Genomic DNA, 21,582 nt, shown 5'->3' with positions numbered 1-21,582 from the left:
CGGTAAAAGAAAAAAAAATAGTTCATTTACAGTGTACCAGAACTTCTGGAAGTGTGTAAGGGGCCAAAAATGACCAAAAGCTCTTACTACTACGTGCTATGCAAAACTAGAACAGAAGGTATTTAGGATTATTCAGGATGGAGGGTGCTTCTGAGGTGTCCCACAATGCACCACTGCTGAATATGTAAATCATTTGTTTTATGTCCCTGAAACCTAAACATCTCCAGAACACCTGGAATGCGATGACGTGACAGCTTGTTAATTGTACAGAGCCACAATACTCTAACATACATAGACTGTTTTGGACTGGTTGGTCCTCATCAGTGCATGGCATGGATCACTGTCGCCCTTCTGCATAATGCCTCAACAGGGTGCTTCTGGATCCACCCTCAGGAAATGTCTCGACCAACAGGTGTCAAACTACCTTAGGTAATGATCACTGTGGACAGCCTAAGTAGCAAGGAAACTCTGGGTGTTTAGGCTTGACCTGTGGCCGGAGCTGTCGTAATTTGCCATGGAGCTGTTGGCTTGCCTCACTTCTAGTGTCTTGTCAGAAAGGACATTCAGTGCGTCTGGAGGGATCTTAACAGACAAGCGAAGTTGCTTAGCACACAGCAGTGTTGATTGCTTGACATTTATTTAAATGAACTAGTCATGGATACCAGAGGGTTGCAGCATTGACGTGTAATATGGTCCTAAATTGATTTGATTTTTTTCAACCATTATTACCCTGTCGCATGCCAGTTACTCCAGGCCTCATGTTGGCCCGGGCCACTGGCACAGCTTTCCTGCTCTGTCCACAACCACCCAGTAATGTTGATTGGTCCTACTTCAATTATTATTACTACCCTTAGTGCATGCCATTTACTCCAAGCCTCATGTCTGCCCTGATCACAGGCAGAGCTTTCCTGCTTCGTCTGCCACCACCCAGTATGTTGGCTTGGTCCTACTTTGATTGGCTTTAAACCCCCCCCCCCCCACCAAAAATAATAATAATAATAATGATTATTACCCTGGTGCATGCCATGCCAATTACTTCTGGCCTCTGTCTTACAGAGGCTGAAATTGAAATATTTATCTGGCAGGTTATTGCCCAGTTTTTATGGTCTCACCTAGTGTGGCTGCTATTTCAAATGTTTAGGCAGGTAACTGCTCAATTTTTCTGGCCTCACCTAGCGTGGCTGCTATTTTTAAAGGAACCCCAGGTAAGGAGGATTTATTTCCTTGTAAACAATGCAAGTTGCCTGGCAACCCTGTTAATCTTCTGGGGTAAGTAGTGTCTAGTAGCTCCTATATAATATTACATTTTCCACAATGCATACATTTGCAACAACTCAAAATTAGGAAGATCATTACAAGAACTCCAGACACACTTTATTTTAATATATGGGTAGAGTATTTGTAATATTTGAATTTCTTACAGCATCGTTTTTTGTTTCAATACTTTTTATTGAAATTTTTATTAAACAGTATAAACAACTTGCAGCATAACTTTGCACTTACAACAGCATCTTTGTTTTACATAAAAACATTAAACAGTTTTCATTGCTCACTACATAATATGAGAGATTCTAGCTATCTTTTGTATCAGGCAAGGTTCAAGGTTCATAGATGGCATTGTATTCCCTGAAATGATTGCGCTCACATGTGACTCTGTGGGGGCCGCCTGTCCACCGCCGGTACGGAGCGCAAGTGCCTGGCAAGTGCAGGACAGCAGCTGAAAGGCAGTGAATAAACTGCCTGTCAGTTGCTGGTCTGAAAGAGGCCAAACACTGCATTGCAAATCAAACACTTCAAGCAAATGTAGCCTGTTGTGATGACATGTGAGCACCCACATTATGCAGAAGCACTAAATAAAACCCCACAGTAAGGCCTTTTCTAAATGTCAGTCACACCCGAGTGCAGCCGCAGCCATGCTCAGATGGGACACGTTGTGGTTCTCTGCCGTGTAGTAATACCATTGCGTGTCAAGTGCCGACACGTGTGGTGTTATAAACGTTGGCAATTGGCTGCATTTTAATTGCACCTGAATGGCGCTAATGGGCGACAAGCCCGCAGTTCATCCTCCCCTCTGAAAGAGGCCTGACTGGGCCTAATGTACACAGAAGGATTACCAGGACCTGAAAGAAAAGATGTCTAGAACTCATGGAGAAGCATGTGATTTGTTTGATCAGCTGATAGATTTGCAAAGCCCCGATTTGCTGTGAACACATCCTGCTTTAGCACATGATCATGACTAGCAAATCAAAGACTTACATATCTATCACCTGACCATCACATGCTTCTCCATGAGTTATCCTAGACACGACCAATACTAATCAGTTCCTATGCGTCTAGATTTCTCTCCAGCAAGTTTGTTTAATTTTGTGCTCTGCATGAGAATGTCTGCCCCAGAACACGTAACATGAAACTCAAGATTACATTTTACTCTTGTAGGAGAAATAGGTAATATTAGAAAAAATGGGTATGACCAAACACCAGAGTGTGGGTGTGGAAAAGGGTGGAGTCAAATTTACATGAACTTAACAGTGGTCTAAGTAGGCCTGCCAAGCAAAATGTTGGATGAAGCGTCCTCTCCATTAATACAAAGATCACAGCAGAAGGAACTACTCATCTCCTCAATCCGCTCTGCAAGTCTGAGGTATATCCTCTGCAGCTGGCAATTCTCCCCCTCGCATCGGAGATCAGATGTTAGAAGCTCTAGCATCTGATTCATTCTCTGTCACTAGGGGGAGAAGCCCAGAAGAGAAGATGTCTGGAGAATCTAGAGATCAAGCGGCCGGAGAGGAGTACTGTCGTCTGTTGCCTGACTCTGCCTGGGGGACATCTGGGGCACCCCCTAATAGATCCGTGGCACGTGCCACTGATCTTTGAGGCTAGCAACCCCCCTGGTGAATTATATGATACTCCCACTTCTTGTACAAGATAAAATAGGAAGCAGAAATTATATGATAAAATGATCATGACCATCCAATCAGAGATTTTTCAAACTGACAGCATGCTCAAACCAATCATCATTTCTCCACGATGCCTCCTATAGGGTTATCTGATGATCTCTATTCAAGAAATAGCCTTTGTCTCCAACACTTAAAACGTTAAACTGTTCAATGTTGAATACGTTGTTGTGTTAGGTAACATACTATCATGGAGTGACCATACATTGCCCTATACTAGTTAACAAGGAGGCAGATATGAGCCTTGCTTGTTACAATCAGATTATGAGACCATCTAGGAATTCGCCAGAGGACAATAATGAGCTCTTGAGAATCAGATGTACTGTTGCTATACAGAGATTTTCCAGTATGGCAATAAACCCCTCACTCTGCAGTATACACACAATGAAGTGGGCGGTGGTGATCACAGCAGGTAGGAGCATTTGGGGAACAGGATGGAAGGCAGGCATCTCATTGGCTGCTACTCCTCACGTGTATCAGTCTTTGATGTTTTGGTTTTGCAAGTAGATGGTCCTTTCGTAGGCATCCACCTGGACTCAGCTTCATAAAACCTGGTGGGTCTGGCGGATAGTGATTTAGCAGATAGCTATGGCTTTGTCATCTTCTTCCAAAAGAGTGGACAGAATCTCCTCACACATGTACAGGCATCGAGGAACATGGAAACAGCCTAGAATGATATCGGATATATTACTATAGTAGCATTTAAATCTGAACTACAGGTACTACATTTAAATAAATTGTAAGCTTCATTTTTTAAAGGTAAAGTATAAACTGCGCTCGTGTACAGACAGAATAATTCTATTTACTGATGCTGTGCAATGCACACTTTTTCTCCACTAAGCCACATCTTGAATACACCTCATTGGGCTTTATTCATAAAATTTTTGCAGTAAAAAAAAATCTTGGAGGTAAAATACCGCATCAGTATTTTAGACTTGTGTGCTAATTCATAAAATTTTTTACAGTTGCAATAAAAGGTCGGGGAATAACCGTTCAGAGACAGAGTTACTATAAAAGAGGCATCCCCAACTTCCCTTTAGATGTGCATCTGAATCTGTCTAATAGTCTTTCTAAACAATCTATTTAATTGCCACAGCTTGGAAGAACTTCAAGAAATGTTACACATGCAGGCTTTCTGATGTGAAATTTATCTGAAAACAGGTACCCAAGAGGTTCAAAAACACAGACTGGGTATTCTGGTGGGTCTTTTTTGTACTGTTCTTACTGCTGCTGCCTGGGAGATCTGTCCCCATTAGCTTTGCTGTTATACGCTGGCTTATCGCCTTTTCTAAACAGACTATTCTCCGTCCTGATACCGCCTGCTCTAATATTTATGAATTGACATGTAGTGACATGTGTTGAGATAATCACCGCACAAGGTGGTAATTTCCCGCACTGTTCAGAAATTGTAGCTTTTCATGCGGTAACAGCCTTTATGAATTGACACTTTGCTAAATGGTCGGTAAAGTCAGCTGTTTTGAGCATTACCGCATGCGGGAATGTTTTATGAATAGAGGCGATTGAAGGCTTAAAGGGGTTCTGTGGAGGGGTTCAATAAAAGAAACTCGACACTTACCTGGGGTTTCTATCGCCCCCCTGCAGCTGTCCTGTCCCACGCCGTCCTCCTACGATCTTCCGTTTCCCGCCGGTCCCGGTCTAATCAGGCTCCCGCGCGCGTCGGGAGCTTACTGCGCAGCCGTAGCCTAGACGCCTGATTAGACCTGGACCGGCGGCGGGGAACGGAGGATCATTGGAGGACGGGGCGGGACATGACAGCTGCAGGGGGGCGATAGAAGCCCCAGGTAAGTGTTTTTTTGTTTATTTAACCCCTCCACAGAACCCCTTTAAAGCTGAATTCCATCAGGGAGGTGGGGCACCACTACAGATCATGGCCTCCCCAGAAAAAGATTTGACAGGGCCCTACCTCTACATTTAACAATCCCCCTTGGCCAACCTCCCATACCCAAGATGGATAAAAGAAAAATTATACGTACCTGGGGCTTCCTCCAGCACCCATAAGGCTAATCGGTCCCTCACTGTCCTCCACCACCACCTGGATCATCCGCTATGGGTCCCAGGTATGCATTTTTTTTTATTTTTATTTATCCAGCTCAGGTTTCCTTTAAATGAAGCCTGAAGTCTGACTGCAGTACAAATGCAGACTGTCATTTTGAGCCCTTGTTCTTAACTCCCATGGGGAGAAAAAAAAACAAAAACCTCGACCTAGTTGTAAGTAGGCTTGTATATCTATATGCTTATATCCATATATCACTTCAAGTACCCTTTAAGGCAGAGGTCCTCAAACTAAGGCCCACGGGCCAAATGCGGCACACTGAGGCATTTTCACTGCCCCCCAAGCACAAAATGTATAACTTACAGATGCTGCCCACTGCACCTGTAAATATCAGTTGCCTGCATATAGAATAGCAGTGCTGGCACCACCCATCCACATACTGTAGAAGCCAGCGAGCAGTAATTCACTGGCTTCCAATTCTGCATCAGGTGTCACTGCTGTCCAACTGGACAGCAGGTTGCCACCTGGGTATGCTTCACTGGTGCACAAAGACGTTCCTCTGGCAAGCATGACTGAATGGCTGCTGTATACCCTTGCTCACAGCCTCGAAAGAAGTGCAACAGTGTGCGAAACGGCCATCAGGCTCTCATCCCCCGACACCCACTGTCCCACCCTTCCCTCCTCAGCTACACCTGGTAAGGGATAATTCTTGCAATTGTATTTACTGCCTTATAAGATATTAAAAGCACTCATGCATGGCAGTGCTGGACTGGGTCTAGGGTGTTATAATGTATGGTTAACAGTCAAACTGCACAAAAGGATATCAGACAGGGATCCAAGGACCCTTACAGATGATTGCAAAAGAGAAATGATAAGTATAATTATCACATGACAATTCTGGTCTAACCTTTAAAAGGTCCTCCCTTAATGGTTAGCTGTGGCTTTCCTTCTTGACTCAGGTAGCCAAACCACTCTCCATGGTCTGGGTCTGGAAACTGGAACAAATAAATAAATACACAAAGCAGGTCATAAATGTCAGTCATGTTAAATGCCAGATTGTTGTGGTTGGGGCACTAGTACAGCGTCAGATTCCTACAGATGCCACATGGGCCATGATGTAAGTAAATGATCCCCAATGGAGAAATAGGAAAGGCTATATATGGTGTTAGTGAGAGTGTGCGTACAGGCATGTTGGGGGGGTTGCTAGGATGCTGCACATAAAGGTTGCTATACAGAGTCTGATGCACATGGAAGGTGGTGAATAGGGGTGGTGAGAACAATACAAGTCAGTTGACCTAGGACAGGGGTGTCCAAACGTTTTCGGCCAGGGGCCATATTGCCGTTCTTGAAAGTGCTAGGGGGCCAAACTAGTGAAGTTAAACACAATTTTTGCTGATTAACAAAATGTCACAGGTATAGTGTACCTAATTGTAAATAAAACATTTCCACAGGAAATACCCATATACTGTGTTCAGTTAGCACAATGGCAGCTGCTAATCAGTGGCCGTTACAGCTTCTGGCCTTTGCATGTGGCACCGCAGCTACGGCCTGCATGGAATTAACAACTGTAGAGAGCTTTGGGGGCCACCAGAAATGGCTTGGTGGGCTGCATTTGGCCCCTGGGACATGGACATGCCTGGCCTAGGAGGTAAAATATATAGATCTACCTCTGGCACCAAGCGCTGCTCAATGGTAGAAGACAACAATGTGATTTTAAAGGAGAACCTTCAAAAACCTTTGAACTGGACACTGAATACCAACAACATTTGTAAATTCTACTTTGAAGACTGTTTGGTATGCTCTCGTCAGCTGTCCAATACATGCTTTTTCGCAGTTGTAGATAAACAAGTATGTTAACATGTAGCAGTTTATACACTCAGGAACAATGATATTGGCCAAGCGTCACAAGGGGCGACCTGATTTACAAATGTATGCGCTTTCAGAGTTTCTTTCCCCCTTATTGTGGGGTCTTGCAGGCAGGCTCTCTTTTCTACTTTTCATTTTTTTCTTTTGTTCTCTCTGACCTGTTTCATGTAAAGTTACAGTCACCTTTTTTGGTGGGAACTGGTAGATGTTCCGCAACAAGCCTCTGCCATGAGATTGGGAACTCTGGGAGTATGATCCCTCTGGGCCCTAACTAGGGTACTTTGCATTTGTGAACACATGGCTAATGGAGGCTGGGGATTAATGGGTCATATGTACATTTGTATGCCGACAAGGAGTTTATTTTGTCATGTTTTATGTACATTGTTCACCCTTGTACGCATTAAGCCTTTTTTGATGCAAATGTCTTGAGTGTAAAGTATGCTGAATGTTTTTCTGGCGGGCAAAAACTAGAGACCTCCTCCTAAAAATGAGTTGGTCCACCTTTAGCTTTAATCACAGCCGATTTCCTTCTTGGCATAGACTCAGCAAGATGCTGATGCCGTTACTGAGGAATGTTGGCCCATGCTGACTAGTCCAAAACCTGTCGCTTCTGTCTGATTTCTCCTCCCTACTGTAAGTGACAGCAACATGGGAGAAAAGTCATTTATGGCTCATTTTTCTCTGGAAAAAAAAACCTACTTATTTGTCTATGTTTGCGCATATTTTAAATTTTACAAATTTTCACCATAGTGCCCCTTTAAGTTTAGACTAAATGTTTTTTCACACCATTGTATGTCAATTCTAGAAATTCCTGTGCGTTTAAATCCCAGGTGACCACCAGAAACAGAAATACTTAAACCAGGTGTTTGATCAGTTTTCCTATTATGGTGCTCAGAGCCCTTTAAATGCACTCTGTAGTGAGAGTGATATGGAGGCGGACCTATTTCTTTATTCTTAAAGAATGGAAATTGCCTGTCAGCCCGGCAGATCTCATTGGCTGTAGCAATGTCTGAATCACACCAGGAACAAGCATGCAGCTAATCTTGTCAGATCTGACAATATCAGAAACACCTGATCTGCTGCATGCTTGTTCAGGGTCTATGGCTGAACGTATTAGAGTCAGATGATCAGCAGGACAGCCAGGCAACTAGTATTGCTTACAAGGAAATAAATATGGCAGCCTCCATATCCCTCTCACAGTTATCCTTTAAAAGACAATAAATATGGAAACGTTCATACCCCTCACTACAGGGCTAATTTAAGCTGTGTATGTAGCTATTGGTGGACATCCAGCTTTCACATTACGCACCCTGGTGAAAACATAATTTAAGACAGTCTGGAAGTTCTCAAGCAGCTGTAGATCCCGGGTCTCCTGATATCCAAGAAGGAAAGCAATGAGGGCTTCTGTGTGCGGCCACCACATCTTCATATTCCATTCAAGCTAGAAGAAAGGAATGGTAAACACACTCCTCAGTATATCACATCATTGTATACTGAATGTGGCTGGATGGTGTAATGGTTAAAGGGACTCAGAGCAGTGCCTGTGGGTATGCCTTTAAGCATACTCACAACTAATTAATTATATCCTCACACCTACCAGCATGATGTTTGTAATTATATCCCCCTGGGTTCCTTATATTTCATTGCATTGTGCTGAATGGAGCTGCCGATTTTGGGGAAAAGTCGCCCCGTGCAATACAAGTAACTATGGAAAGATCCATACCATTTTGAAGCTCTCTTTCTCCTCTTTCCAACGATATATAAACCGTTGCCCTACGCCTTTTAGTTTTCATTATTTTTGTGATCGAAATCACAGCCGCCGGCGATTTTAATCGTGAAAACTAAAAGGCGTAGGGCGGCGGTTTATATATCGTTGGAAAGAGGAGAAAGAGAGCTTCAAAATGGTATGCATCTTTCCATAGTTACTGCACTGCTCGGAGTCCCTTTAAAGAGAATCTGTACTCTAATATTCTTACACTAAAAAGCATACCATTCTATTCCTTATTTTCTCCTGTGCCCCTCTGTGCTGTTTCTGCCACTCTCTGCTGCAATCCTGGCTTGTAATTAACAGTTTTAGGCAGTGTTTACAAACAAACAAACTAACCAGCTTGAAATAGGCTCACATAAACAGAGTGTGTGAGTCATACAGAGTGTGCAGGGGGCCTGCAGAGGGTGTGTATCGCTTCTAACCAATCACAAGCAGCCCTGCACATTCCACACATTCCAGCCTTAACCCGACAGACACGACAGAGGAAAGGAGATGAGATTTATTACAGAGACAGTGCAATTAGGAAAGGCTGCAGTAAGGCAGAGCACATTAGAACAGGCATAGGAACTTATAGGATAGAAGAACTAAGGCTGAAAATTTTGTTACAGAGTCTCTTTAAGGGCTCTGCCTCTGACACAGGGGACCAGGGTTTGAATCTCAGCTCTTCCTGTTAAAGGGGCCCATACACTCAGCCGATTTTCTGGCCGACCGATCGATCCATCGATTGATCGTTTGCAAATCGGTTGGCCAATCGATCGATGGCCGATTTCGATCGATTTCGATGGATTTCCATCGAACTGGCAGGGTGGAAAATTTAGGTCGATCTGATGAGATTGCTTATCAGTTTGCATTGGCCTTAATGGAAATCTGATGGCAAAAAAATGCCATCAGATCGAATTTCAATAGATTTCAAACTGAAATCTATTGGAATTCTATCCTGGTAAAAAATGTTCTAAAAACGCATCAGATAGATCATCAGATGCATTTCTTATCTATCTGCTGCCAATCTGACGAGTGTATGGGCACCTTAAGTAAGCCTGCACCTATTCAGTAAGGAGGCATTGGGCAAGTCTCCTTAACACTGCTACTGCCTATAGAGAGCATCCTAGTGGCTGCAGCTTTGGTGCTTTGAGTTCGCCAAGAAAAAAAGCACGATATAAATGTTATTTTCTTTTGTCTTGTCCTCTCACAGAATGTTGAGACAAGTTGGCATTATATTAATTACCCTGCATAATAAATTCAGTTGGCATAACGGTCTCATTTATAAAAAGAGAGAATCATGTAAACTGAAAGGTTCTAGCAAGTGCAATTATTTAAAACATGCATTAATAATGAAGTAGATATTGAAGAGTTCTGGCTATAATCCAGCCTTTCTCTACTTCTTTTTTTTTGCAATAGTGGTCCTTTAAAGTGTATCCGAGATAAGCTTTTACTCATTGCATAATTGTGTTCCTTTCATAAAGTTTATAGGGCATTGCTCAAGCCAAATACTTGTTTTGTTTTAATACTCTAATTCCCTATAAACTAAACAAGCCTCACCCACAGCTTACTAGAGAGCCTTGGCACTCTCAGCCTTAGTAGCAAGGGCTTATGGGAGCTTAGTCTGGGCAGGAGGAGGAGGCGGTTACTAGCCAGAGATTTCAGAGGCAGAGGTGAGGAGGAGAGGGGAGCGGGAGATACAGATCTGTTTGTCACATTACACACAGGCAAGCTGAACATGGCCGCTCTCATTGTAACACAGTAAGAAATAATCATATTCTGTTGAAGCTGTTTGCAGCTAGATTTGCTGAGTAAACTATCTAAACTTTAGATAAGATATACAGTATAGCCGTTACTTGTTATAGTTAATTTTTCATCTCGGATCCGCTTTAAGGTCTAGAGCAGTTTTGATGTTTTAGCTATGCCACTATTTAATCAGCAAGAATGTGATCACATCTTAGTAATATATACTTTCTTTTTGTAGGGAAAAACTAGAATTTGTTGTTTTTTCCCCCCTCAGGATTTTTTTTATATATGCATTTTAAAGGGAAAAAAGAGAATACACAATTTCTCAGTTTTCACTTATTTTAAAATCAAAAGTGCTACTGTAGTAAATAATAATGTAATAAACCCCAATTAAATCTGGCTATCCCCATTTATAAAACATAAATGTTGTTGCTGCTGCAATGTATGGGGGGGGGGGGGGGGTTATAAGATGTGGCGAAATGGCATATTTAACCCTCCTGGCGGTATATTAAAAACCGCCAGGGGGCAGCGCAGCCGTTTTTTTGATTTTTTTTTTTTTTAATCATGTAGCGAGCCTAGGTCTCGCTACATGATAGCCGCTGCTCAGCGGCATCCCCCCAGCCCCGCCAATCGCCTTCGGCGATAGGCGATCAGGAAATCCCGTTCAAAGAACGGGATTTCCTGGAGGGCTTCCCCCGTCGCCATGGTGACGGGGCGGGATGACGTCACCGATGTCATGGACGTCGTGACGTCTAAGGGAGTCCCGATCCACCCCTTGCCGCTGCCTGGCGCGTGTTGCGACGCGGATAGTGGGGGGGGGCTGTGTTGCGACGCGGATAGCGGCAATCAAGCGCGGGGCGGCGGCGATCGAGGTGCTGACGCAGCTAGCAAAGTGCTAGCTGCGTTCAGCAAAAAAAAAAAAAATTACTCAAATCGGCCCAGCAGGGCCTGAGAAAACCTCCTGCGCGGCTTACCCCGAACTACGTTCGGGGTTACCGCCAGGAAGGTTAAAGTCTTTTTGTCATAGCTTGTCCTGGTAAACTAGTGGTTCCCCCTTTTATTTAGATCTTTCCCCGGGGTCTTGTAGAGCTTTTCCTGGGGTCTGGTGGTACCCCCTTACACTTAAAGCAGGGGTAGGGAACCTATGGCTTGGAAGCCAGATGTGGCTCTTTTGATGGCTGCATCTGGCTCACAGTCAGATCAGTAGGGGTTGATTCACTAAGCTACACGGCTCAAGCAGCGCAGCTTAGTGTGGAGGCGCAAGTAACATTTTCAGAGTAGGCACGCTACTTCTGTAGCATGCTACTTCTGTAGCATGCACCACTAACTTACTTGTGCTCCCCCCAAAACGATCAGCTGTTCCAATTGTCCCACTCTGCACCCTGTCAGGTCCAGTGACTTTGTAGGATGAGATCCCCGCACTTTGATTGGGCCAATAGGCTGCCTGTCACTTGACAAGCAGCCTATTGGGCCAAAGTGCGGGGATCTTGTCCTACAAAGTGAATCAACCCCCAAGTCAGCTAGCTAATTGTACAAGCTGTTAGTCGGTATTTCTCCTGTCTGGCTCTCGGGGAAATTGCTGATGTTGCTGAATCCCAAGAGAAGCTGAAGACGTGTCTGACACTTCCGCTGCCCGGCGGATCAACTGTATACACACCACAGGCAACAGGGACGTGAGCCCTCTGCTGCACATGAACACTGTGCCAGTTTGAAACATATTGTATGGCTCTTACAGAAATACATTTTCAAATATGTGGCGTTTATGGTTCGCTCAGCCAAAAAGGTTCCTGACCCCTGACTTAAAGTATCCCCCTTTAAGGGACCCTGGTGGTATAATATTGCACCCCCCCCCCCTTATCACTAGTAGTCTAGTGGAGGCCCCAGGCACCTCTCCCCCTCTTGCAGAGATTGGCAGATGGAAGGGACCATGTTAGTATATACTTGCCCTCCTGGCTCCTGCAACAATCAGCAATGATCCCTATGAGAGTGGTCCCACCAGCAGTGTGATTGCAAAATGCTGCTTGCAGCATTTTGAAAGCAATCGTATTAGTGGCTACATTAGCCAAATCGGGTTCGTTCCAAGAAATGGGGTGAAATCACAGCACTTCTGTGATTCACTAGAATCATGGGCACTCTGCAATTGCCGCAAAGTGCCCATAATGGGTTTCGGCCCTTTGACACAGTCAAAACGGAGCAGCTTCAGAAATGTATTCAATGGCAGCAAATGTTGACAAAGTAAGTGACATTTGCTACTGCTCTACGCAGCTAGTTACACATTCAGTGATCTAGGAGTTCATGAAAAATCTGTACTCCAAACAATACTGCTGCCATGGTCGCGTTCCATGACAACAGCCTTTTTATTTACAAAAATGTTGCTTTCAGACATTATTTCAAACAATGTTTTAAGCAAAGGAAAAATATAACTGATCTAATTAGCAGGATAGTTTATCTAGCACTCCTCCTTTCGGGTTGTCCTGTGTCTTAACCAAAGGGAAAATATAAGCATTGGATAGATATACAACACTGTAAAGGTGGCCACTAACAATAGAATTTGCTAAAAGATCGTTTACGAATAATTATTTGTATGAACGATCGGAAATAGTCATTTGGGACCTCTAAAAGACAAACATTTCCTACTCAGATTAATGAAATAGATTTGATTTTTGGATTGATCCCGTCAATTTGAATGGATTGGTTAGGAGATATTTGTCTTTTATTGGTCCCAAACGACAATTTCCGATCATTAATACGAATATTCATTCATAAATGATCGTTTGGCAAATAGCATCGTTAGTGGCCACTTTAAGAGTTCTGCTGTGGAATCCCATCTTCTGAAGCTGTACGGTCACCTGCGTAGGACAGTGCCCATCCACGTCTTGAAAGGAGAACAGGCCGCTATATTCTTCATCCCAGCCAGAGCTAAATGGCATCAACACAAACTTCTCCAGAGCGGTCTGGGCCAGAGTGCGGTCAGAGTGTCGGGTGGCTTGGCGCAGCAGGAACCACCCAGCTTCAATGGCGTGCCCTGTGAAGGTGGAAAGAAACCAGAATATATTTCTAAACCACTCAAGTCTCAACAGATCACACTATAATATACAGTATATAAACACTGGAAATCAAACCACATTGCTGAAGCAACAATCACACCAACTGCACACTTTTGAGGTCTTCTCCGGCTATTTAAAAATTGAGGAGACTTAAAAAGAACCGCAAGCGAGAAGTATATGGAGGCTGACAGATTTATTTCCTTTTAACCTCTTTAGGACCACAGATTAAAATTCAGCTTTCTGCAGCTATAAGAGTTTGTTACTCGCCCATACAACTTAGCAGCCAAATTAATCTTGCCTCCTTTTCTGCCCACCAACAGAGCTTGCGGTTGGTTGGATCTGATTGCTGCTGCCATTTTTATTAAAATTTTATTTTTTAATTAAATTTTTATTTTGAAAAAATGTCCCTCCCACCTCCCTCCCCCCCCCCCCCCCCCCCCGAGATCCAATCACTTTGATCACCTCTCATAGGCATTAGATTATGAGAGGGATCAGCTTGTGAGCCACTTGAGGGGACAGCTAAGTGACAATGCTGTCCCCTGTACAGCGCTGCGCTTTAGCTGTACAACAGTAAATTGCTTTTTTTTTTTTTATCCTAACAGCCTGCGCGGCTGGCAGGCTGATTACCGGGCCCCGTAGTGTTTATTTACAGAAGCTCTCCCTGCTAATCTTGCGCATCGCGAGATGAAACACCAGTGTGTCCTGGAGGAGCGAGAAAGCCACTCTGCGGCTGCCATCCTGCGTTAGGTGGTCGCTCAAGTGGTTAAACAATACAGTCCTGCTGATCTATTTGGCTGCAGTAGTGTCCAAGTCACACCATCAGCGGCTAGGCATTGTCAGGTGTCAGAAACGCCTGATCTGCTGCATGTTTGTTCAGGGTCTAATGGCTAGGGCGCAGGGCAAAGCCAAAAAAAGTCTTATGCTGGGAATACATAATGAGGTTTTTTTGGCATATTTACTGTCTGATGTGTATGAGAGATATAGGCTGATGTCTGAGGGCCGATCACTGTGATTGGCTGGTGGGGAAAAACAGCATTTTTCAACTTTTTGCAATAAAGTGTATTTTTAAAGAGCTGTGCTGGATTGTGTGGTGGATGAGTCTTTTGTGTGAAAGGAAAATGGACTACCACTGTCCAGCCGCCAGAGTAGGAGTGTCAGTCTTTTGCCAAACACATGTTTGCTGCTTACTAGTGCCCGTTAACGGCGTTGCCCAATCATGTGTGAATACATACTCCAGGTCGGTGGCCCGTTTTGGGAGGTTGAGAAACTACCTCACCAGTCCTAAACCGTCCCTATCTAAACTAATTGTTTTGGGAACAAGAAAGCCCCTGCTCTTGTGATTTCAAGCCGGAATATTCCATACCGGGATTCTGATGACGGCCTATACAGCCTGGAAGCTCTTTTCCATCTTCAGATACATTCTCCAAAATGGCCAGGCCATCTCGCTGCACATGTAAACAAAGACAAAGATTATACTTTTTCATTTGTAGTGAAAAAGTTACATCCTCTTATTGCATTGTATAATAACTCTGGACACATGGGACCCATTTACTAAGGATTTTGCTATTGTAATGTAAAATTGCACTTTTAATACATTAGTGTGCGTTTCTCAAGAGTTTATTGGTATGTACCCCTTTTAGAACCCTGTACTCACCAAGTACCGTATTTTTCTTACTATAAGACACTCCTGACCATAAGACGCACCTAGGTTTGGAGGACAAAAACCAGGGGAAAAAGATATATACTAAACCTGGTGTGTGAAGGGAGATCTTGTGGAATATGCCCCCTTGTACCTCGTGTCTCCCTGAGTCAGCCTCTGTCCCCCATGTGTCTGCCTCTATCCTTGTGTCCTCCTCTACGCCCTTTTGTGTCCCCCTTCATCCTCCTCTGCATGGGCACAGTACAGGGAGTCCCCGACATTGTGGCAGGTTGGAGGTTCGTATTGGCAGGCGTTTACAAGTCAGGAACTCCCTGCATTTGGACTATAGGATGCAGTGGATTTTTTCCCTTCTTTTGGGGGAGAAAATATGAGTCTTATAGTCCAAAAAAATACAGTACCCCCTAGCATAGTACCCCTTGACAACTATACATCTAATCGTAGTACATGATAATTGGTTCTAAACAATTTCCAAGAATTTACTATTGCTTTTAATTAGCTAAAACACTAATTTGGTATTTAAATAAGATTTTTTTTTTCTAAAACTCTAAATGTATTATTCTTGGTTAAGTATATCAAACCCGAGTACCCCCTGGAGCCATCAGAAGTACCCCGTGGGGTAGGCGTACCACACGTTGAGAACCTAGGCAGTAGATAGTTCTTTCACCTTGCAGCACTGGGGTCCCTGGTTTCCAATCTAGACTAGGACATATCTGCATGGAATTTGTATGTTCTCCCTGTGTTTGTGTGGAGTTCCTGGGCACTCAAGTCCCCCCCCCCCCCAGAACACAGATCGGTGCTTGTACCAGTATAGGTTTATGGCAGGGGTCCCCAACCCCCGGTCTGCAGCCCACTGCCGGCCTTTGAGCCGTTTGCAGCTAGGCCGTGGGTCTGTCTTCTCCTGCCCCCTCCCCCCGCTAGTGTTACCTTAGTTGGCGGCTGCTTCCTCTTTATATATCCTGGTTAGCTCCTCTCCTTCTTGCCCCGTCTTCTTTCACAGCAGTGCGTCTCCCGGCTGCTGTGAAGAGGCAGAAGCAGGAAAGGGGCTTCCTGTAGCGGCGATGTATATCGCCGTTACCAGGGGAACCGCTGCCCTGCTTCCTGTGAAAGGGGAAAAGCCATGCTTTCAAATGAAAATAAATATAAACTTCACCTCCAAGTAGTAGGCCCCAAACTACCTCCAATCAGTGCTAGTTAAGCCTTCAGTAATGGGTTGGTAAAAGCGTGCTCTGTGATCACAGATCATCTTTACAATCAATAACATAATGCTATTTATTCAGCCAGGGCGTGACAGCTCCAGAAGGGGAAAAGGTAGCTGCCACTCAAAGCAGGCTGGCAACACACACTTGGATTGAGAAATCAATAACGTCCTCACAGCAATAAGAAATCCAGTAGAATACTGAAGTTGCAGTTGAGAGCCGGGCACCAGTAATGGAAAGCTTCAACACTTTAATCAGTCCAACAAGGTATGCACAGGCAAGGCAACATGAGGGTGACAAAAGCTCAGCCTGACAGCCGTCTCACTGGTCTCCCTGGTTTGTCAAAAGCTAAAAAGGTACCAGGGTGTAATTATTTTTCACAAGGCCCCTCCCTTCCTACACTCAGTGCCCTCCCATCCTTCCCCAAAGATCGGCAGGGATGAGGAACCCTGTAGAGATGGGAAGTTCGGATCTTTCAATGATCCGGATGATTCGAATCGGATCATTGAAAAGATCCAGATCTTTCATCCGAATCTCGGATTATTTTACTACCGAAGCATTCGGGGTGAAATGAATAGCAGGACAGGTCTTGCCCTGCTGTGGACAGGAGAAGGGGAGGGGGGTGGACACACAGAGAAGGGGAGAAGATGGACAGTGGGCAGGGAGTGGACAGAGAAGGGAGGAGGGACGAGCAGAGAGCAGAAATGTTTGCACAGAATACCCACATGCTGCAATCATATACTTTACATGTATTTCACCTATATGCTCATCTGTGTACTTTGAATTTGATTCCCCAAAGCATTCCCAGAAGTAAAGTGCAGCTGATCATATTGCGCTGCAATCACAGTGCCTGCAAAGTTACTGAGCTGTGCTGAGCCAAAAGCTTCCAATGTGTTCACTGCACAACTACGGAACAGACAGCCTATAATGAGCAGCACATTATAGCCAGTATGTGTGCTCTACACATACCTGGCAGTGGCACCCATGTCCCCTCTCTCTCATCTACCTGTGGCTGCAAGGCTGCCTCCCATCCAACAGAGCGATCCATCGCTGCTCTGCTTCCAGGACCCCGCTGCCCGCTGAGAGGGGGCGTGTGGCTCCTGGCCCCGCCCCTTTTGCGATCCGAATCACTCATTTTGATGATTCGGATGATTCGACTCACAAAATAGATTTGGATCAAACATCCAAATCGTTCATGATCCGGACAACACTAGAACCAGGGCCGGCCCGCCCATGAGGCGGGGTGAGGCGGGTTCCTCAGGCGGCAGGAAGTGGAGGGGCGGCACCAGATGAAGTGGCTGTGACTGAGCGGGGGGAGCCAGAGCCGTGGTGAGGTCAGCCCGACCTCTCCCTCCCTCTCCCCGGGCCGCCCTCCATGCTCCCCCCTCGGACTTTAGGCAGCAGAGTTAGCGCGCAGGGAAGCGCTGCTGTACACAGCCTGTTACTCACCTCCCTGGATCCGATCGCCGCTCCCGCCCTGCTGGTCTTCTCTCTGCAGTGTAGCCGCTGATACATTACACACGCTGCTTCCTGTTTACACAGGAAGCAGCCGCGTGTGTATCAGCCGGCTAGGCAGAGAGGAGACCAGCAGGGCGGGAGCGGCGATCGGATCCAGGGAGGTGAGTAACAGGCTGTGTACAGCAGCGCTTCCCTGCGCGCTAACTCTGCTGCCTAAAGTCCGAGGGGGGAGCATGGAGGGCGGCCCGGGGAGAGGGAGGGAGAGGTCGGGCTGCCCTCACCGCGGCTCCGGCTCCCCCCTCCGCCATTATGAGGGGGCACCTACCTGGGCAAGCTACCTATCTATCCTATACTGGGGGGCACCTACCTAATCTAACCTGTTTTGGGGGCAGCTACCTATCTATCCTATACTGGGGGGCACTTACCTAATCTAACCTGTTTTGGGGGAAGCTACCTATCTATCCTATACTGGGGGGCACCTACCTAATCTAACCTGTTTTGGGGGCAGCTACCTATCTATCCTATACTGGGGGGCACCTACCTAATCTAACCTGTTTTGGGGGCAGCTACCTATCTATCCTATACTGGGGGCACCTACCTAATCTAACCTGTTTTGGGGGCAGCTACCTATCTATCCTATACTGGGGGGCACCTACCTAAACTAACCTGTACTAGGGGCAGCTACCTATCTATCCTATACTGGGGGGCACCTACCTAATCTAACCTATACTGGGGGCCAGCTACCTATCTATCCTATACTGGGGGGCAGCTACCTATCTAACCTATACTGGGGGGCAGCTACCTATCTAACCTATACTGGGGGGCAGCTACCTATCTAACCTATACTGGGGGGCAGCTACCTATCTAACCTATACTGGGGGGCAGCTACCTATCTAACCTATACTGGGGGGCAGCTACCTATCTATCCTATACTGGGGGGCAGCTACCTAATCTAACCTGTACTGGGGGGCAGCTACCTATCTAACCTACACTGGGGGGCAGCTACCTATCTAACCTATACTGGGGGCAGCTACCTATCTATCCTATACTGGGGGGCACCTACCTAATCTAACCTGTACTGGGGGGCAGCTACCTATCTAACCTATACTGGGGGGCAGCTACCTATCTAACCTATACTGGGGGCAGCTACCTGTCTATCCTATACTGGGGGGCACCTACCTAATCTAACCTGTACTGGGGGCGGCTACCTATCTATCCTATACTGGGGGGCACCTACCTAATCTAACCTGTACTGGGGGGCAGCTACCTATCTAACCTATGCTGGGGGGCAGCTACCTATCTAACCTATGCTGGGGGGCAGCTACCTATCTAACCTATGCTGGGGGGCAGCTACCTGTCTAACCTATGCTGGGGGCAGCTACCTATCTAATCTATACTGGGGGCACCTACCTAATCTAACCTGTACTGGGGGCAGCTACCTATCTATCCTATACTGGGGGGCACCTACCTAATCTATCCTGTACTGGGGGGCAGCTACCTATCTAACCTATACTGGGGGGCAGCTACAGTACCTATCTAACCTATACTGGGGGCAGCTACCTATCTATCCTATACTGGGGGGCACCTACCTAATCTAACCTGTACTGGGGGCAGCTACCTATCTATCCTATACTGGGGGGCACCTACCTAATCTAACCTGTACTGGGGGGCAGCTACCTATCTAACCTATACTGGGGGGCAGCTACCTATCTAACCTATGCTGGGGGGCAGCTACCTATCTAACCTATGCTGGGGGGCAGTTACCTGTCTAACCTATGCTGGGGGCAGCTACCTATCTAACCTGTACTGGGGGCACCTACCTAATCTAACCTGTACTGGGGGCACCTACCTAATCTAACCTATACTGAAGGGCAGCGACCTAATCTAACCTATACTGGGGGGAAGCTACCTATCTAACCTATACTGGGGGCACTTATCTAACCTGTATTGGGGGCACCTACCTACCTAGCTAGCCTATACAGGTGGCAACTATACTGGCTACCTATACTGCGGGCACCTACCTAACTAACCTATACTGGGGGTACCTACCTATCTTACCTATGCTGGGGGCAACTATACTGGCCACCTATACTGGAGGCAACTACCTGGCTAACCTATACTGGGGGCAACTTTACTGGCTCACCCATGCCTGGCCACCTATACTCGGGGGGGACCTATAGCTGGTTACCTATACCGGGGGGGAGGGCGCAATTTTTACACCCTCGCCCTGGGTGCATTTTAGCCTAGAAACTGCACTGTTGCCGCCGGCCTCCGAGTCCGATGACTCTGAGCTCTGCGGCCTCTCCTGTCTCCTCCAAGGCTGCATGCTGGTGACGCTGCCTAGTGCCTAAGCCTGCTGATTTGATGGCGGCGGCTGCCGCCCGCTCTGCCGCCCTGGCTGCGGCTGATTGTCACGGTCAGTCACTGAGCAGCGAGCGCCGCCGACGTGACGATGATGATGATGATGATAAGGCTGGCTGGCTGCCGCCGGCCGCCGCTCATGTTATGTAGAAATATTGGGGGGGGGGGGAGGGGGGGCGCCTTTACGATCTTTGCCTCAGGCAGCAGAAAGTCCAGGACCGGCCCTGACTAGAACCCTGACTTTATTCCTCCTCCATGGAGGCTTCCCTGGCTGTCTCTGCTCATCCAGACCCACAGATCAGCACAACGACAGAGACTTACCCCTTCCACTGTCTGGTCCTTCCTGTGCTACCGCTGCAGCCACTACGGTAGGAGTCCTCTGGTCTCTATCTTCCTTACATAACATGATGTGCAGAGAAACACAGATTGAGAGGAAGGCAGAGACCAGAAGACAGGTGCTGCAGAGAGGGTGCCAGAGACACACAACGATGGAAGAGGTAAGCCCTGGCTATCACTGCCGCCGTGCTGATCTGTGGCTCTGGGTGAACAGACACAGCTTAGAAGATCTCCTGGAGAAGCATGTGATCAGTTTGATCCACTGATAGATTTGTAAGGTTTGGATTTGCAGTGATGACTTCCTGGTTTGACACATGATCAGGACCAGCAAATCATGCTGCTCTATGAGTTCTCCTCAGCATTGCCATCCCAGGCCTGTCCTCAGTGCAGGTGTAATGCATACCTCCCAACTTTTTGAGATGAGAAAAAGGGACACTTAAGCCACGCCCCTAAACACACCCCAGTCACACCCCTAGTCACGCGTACCATAAAGATTTCATACGAAAAATATGTTTTATAATTCAAACCACACTGCTTCTTTCTATCCTGGTTCATTTTCCTTCATATTAACATTTGAAAATTAGTAATCTATCAATTTAAAAGATGGGAATAAAGTTTAGAGGCAATTAAAGACATTTTTCAGTAGAGAAATACTTATATTTACAGTACATAGAAAGAGGGACAAAGTCCTGAAAGAGGGACAAATGAGGAGGGACAGAGGGACAGGGCTCCCAAAGAGGGACTGTCCCTCCGAAAGAGGCACAGTTGGGAGCTATGGTAATAGCTTGGGTACCTGTATGTGCTGCAGGATTCTCTCCACACTCCAAGCCCCCAGCAGTTCATATTTATTGGTTGCTTCTTCATCCTCATCACAAAGCTGTTCCACCAAGTTCAGCATCATCATTGGCACCGCCATGGAATTTACTGGACTGGCCCCTGGTAGCTCTGGCCTTCCCAAGCCAGAGGCATCTTCTCTCACCCAGTAGGCGATCTGGTCCATCATCTCTCGTGAGGCTTTCTGCAATATACATTATTTATCAGAAGTCATCTAATCAGTCCAGTCTACAAATGTGAATATGCAAAAGAGCCCATTACTGTATACATACACTCCCTCTTAAAGATTCTAGAAGTAAAAGGATCCTCCTAGTTATTGTAGTTTATCTGAATACAGTTTTTCCTTTGCTTATAGCATGCTTT

At 46.0% G+C, this 21,582-nt stretch overlaps 2 protein-coding genes across 2 annotated transcripts in view; one reads left to right on the top strand and one right to left on the bottom strand.

Annotated features, from left to right (window-relative positions):
• Nucleotides 1–21,582, top strand: part of LOC137527600 (actin-associated protein FAM107A-like) — an 84,460-nt gene that overhangs the window by 9,089 nt on the left and 53,789 nt on the right. The gene's annotated exons all lie outside the window — the stretch shown is intronic.
• Nucleotides 1,475–21,582, bottom strand: part of RENBP (renin binding protein) — a 29,644-nt gene continuing 9,536 nt past the window's right edge. Inside the window, exons 5-10 of the mRNA XM_068249758.1 lie at nt 21,179–21,403; nt 14,738–14,819; nt 13,177–13,352; nt 8,144–8,275; nt 5,876–5,963; nt 1,475–3,621 (exon numbers count right to left, since the gene is read on the bottom strand). Of these exons, the coding sequence (XP_068105859.1) occupies nt 3,530–3,621; nt 5,876–5,963; nt 8,144–8,275; nt 13,177–13,352; nt 14,738–14,819; nt 21,179–21,403 (795 nt within the window). The 3' untranslated portion in view covers nt 1,475–3,529. The remainder of the gene's footprint in view (nt 3,622–5,875; nt 5,964–8,143; nt 8,276–13,176; nt 13,353–14,737; nt 14,820–21,178; nt 21,404–21,582) is intronic.

The sequence above is a fragment of the Hyperolius riggenbachi genome, chromosome 8, assembly GCF_040937935.1.
Source record: "Hyperolius riggenbachi isolate aHypRig1 chromosome 8, aHypRig1.pri, whole genome shotgun sequence".
NCBI classification, from domain to species: domain Eukaryota; kingdom Metazoa; phylum Chordata; class Amphibia; order Anura; family Hyperoliidae; genus Hyperolius; species Hyperolius riggenbachi.
Note: the sequence above shows the minus strand (reverse complement) of the source record. Positions and strands in the feature narration are given on the sequence as shown.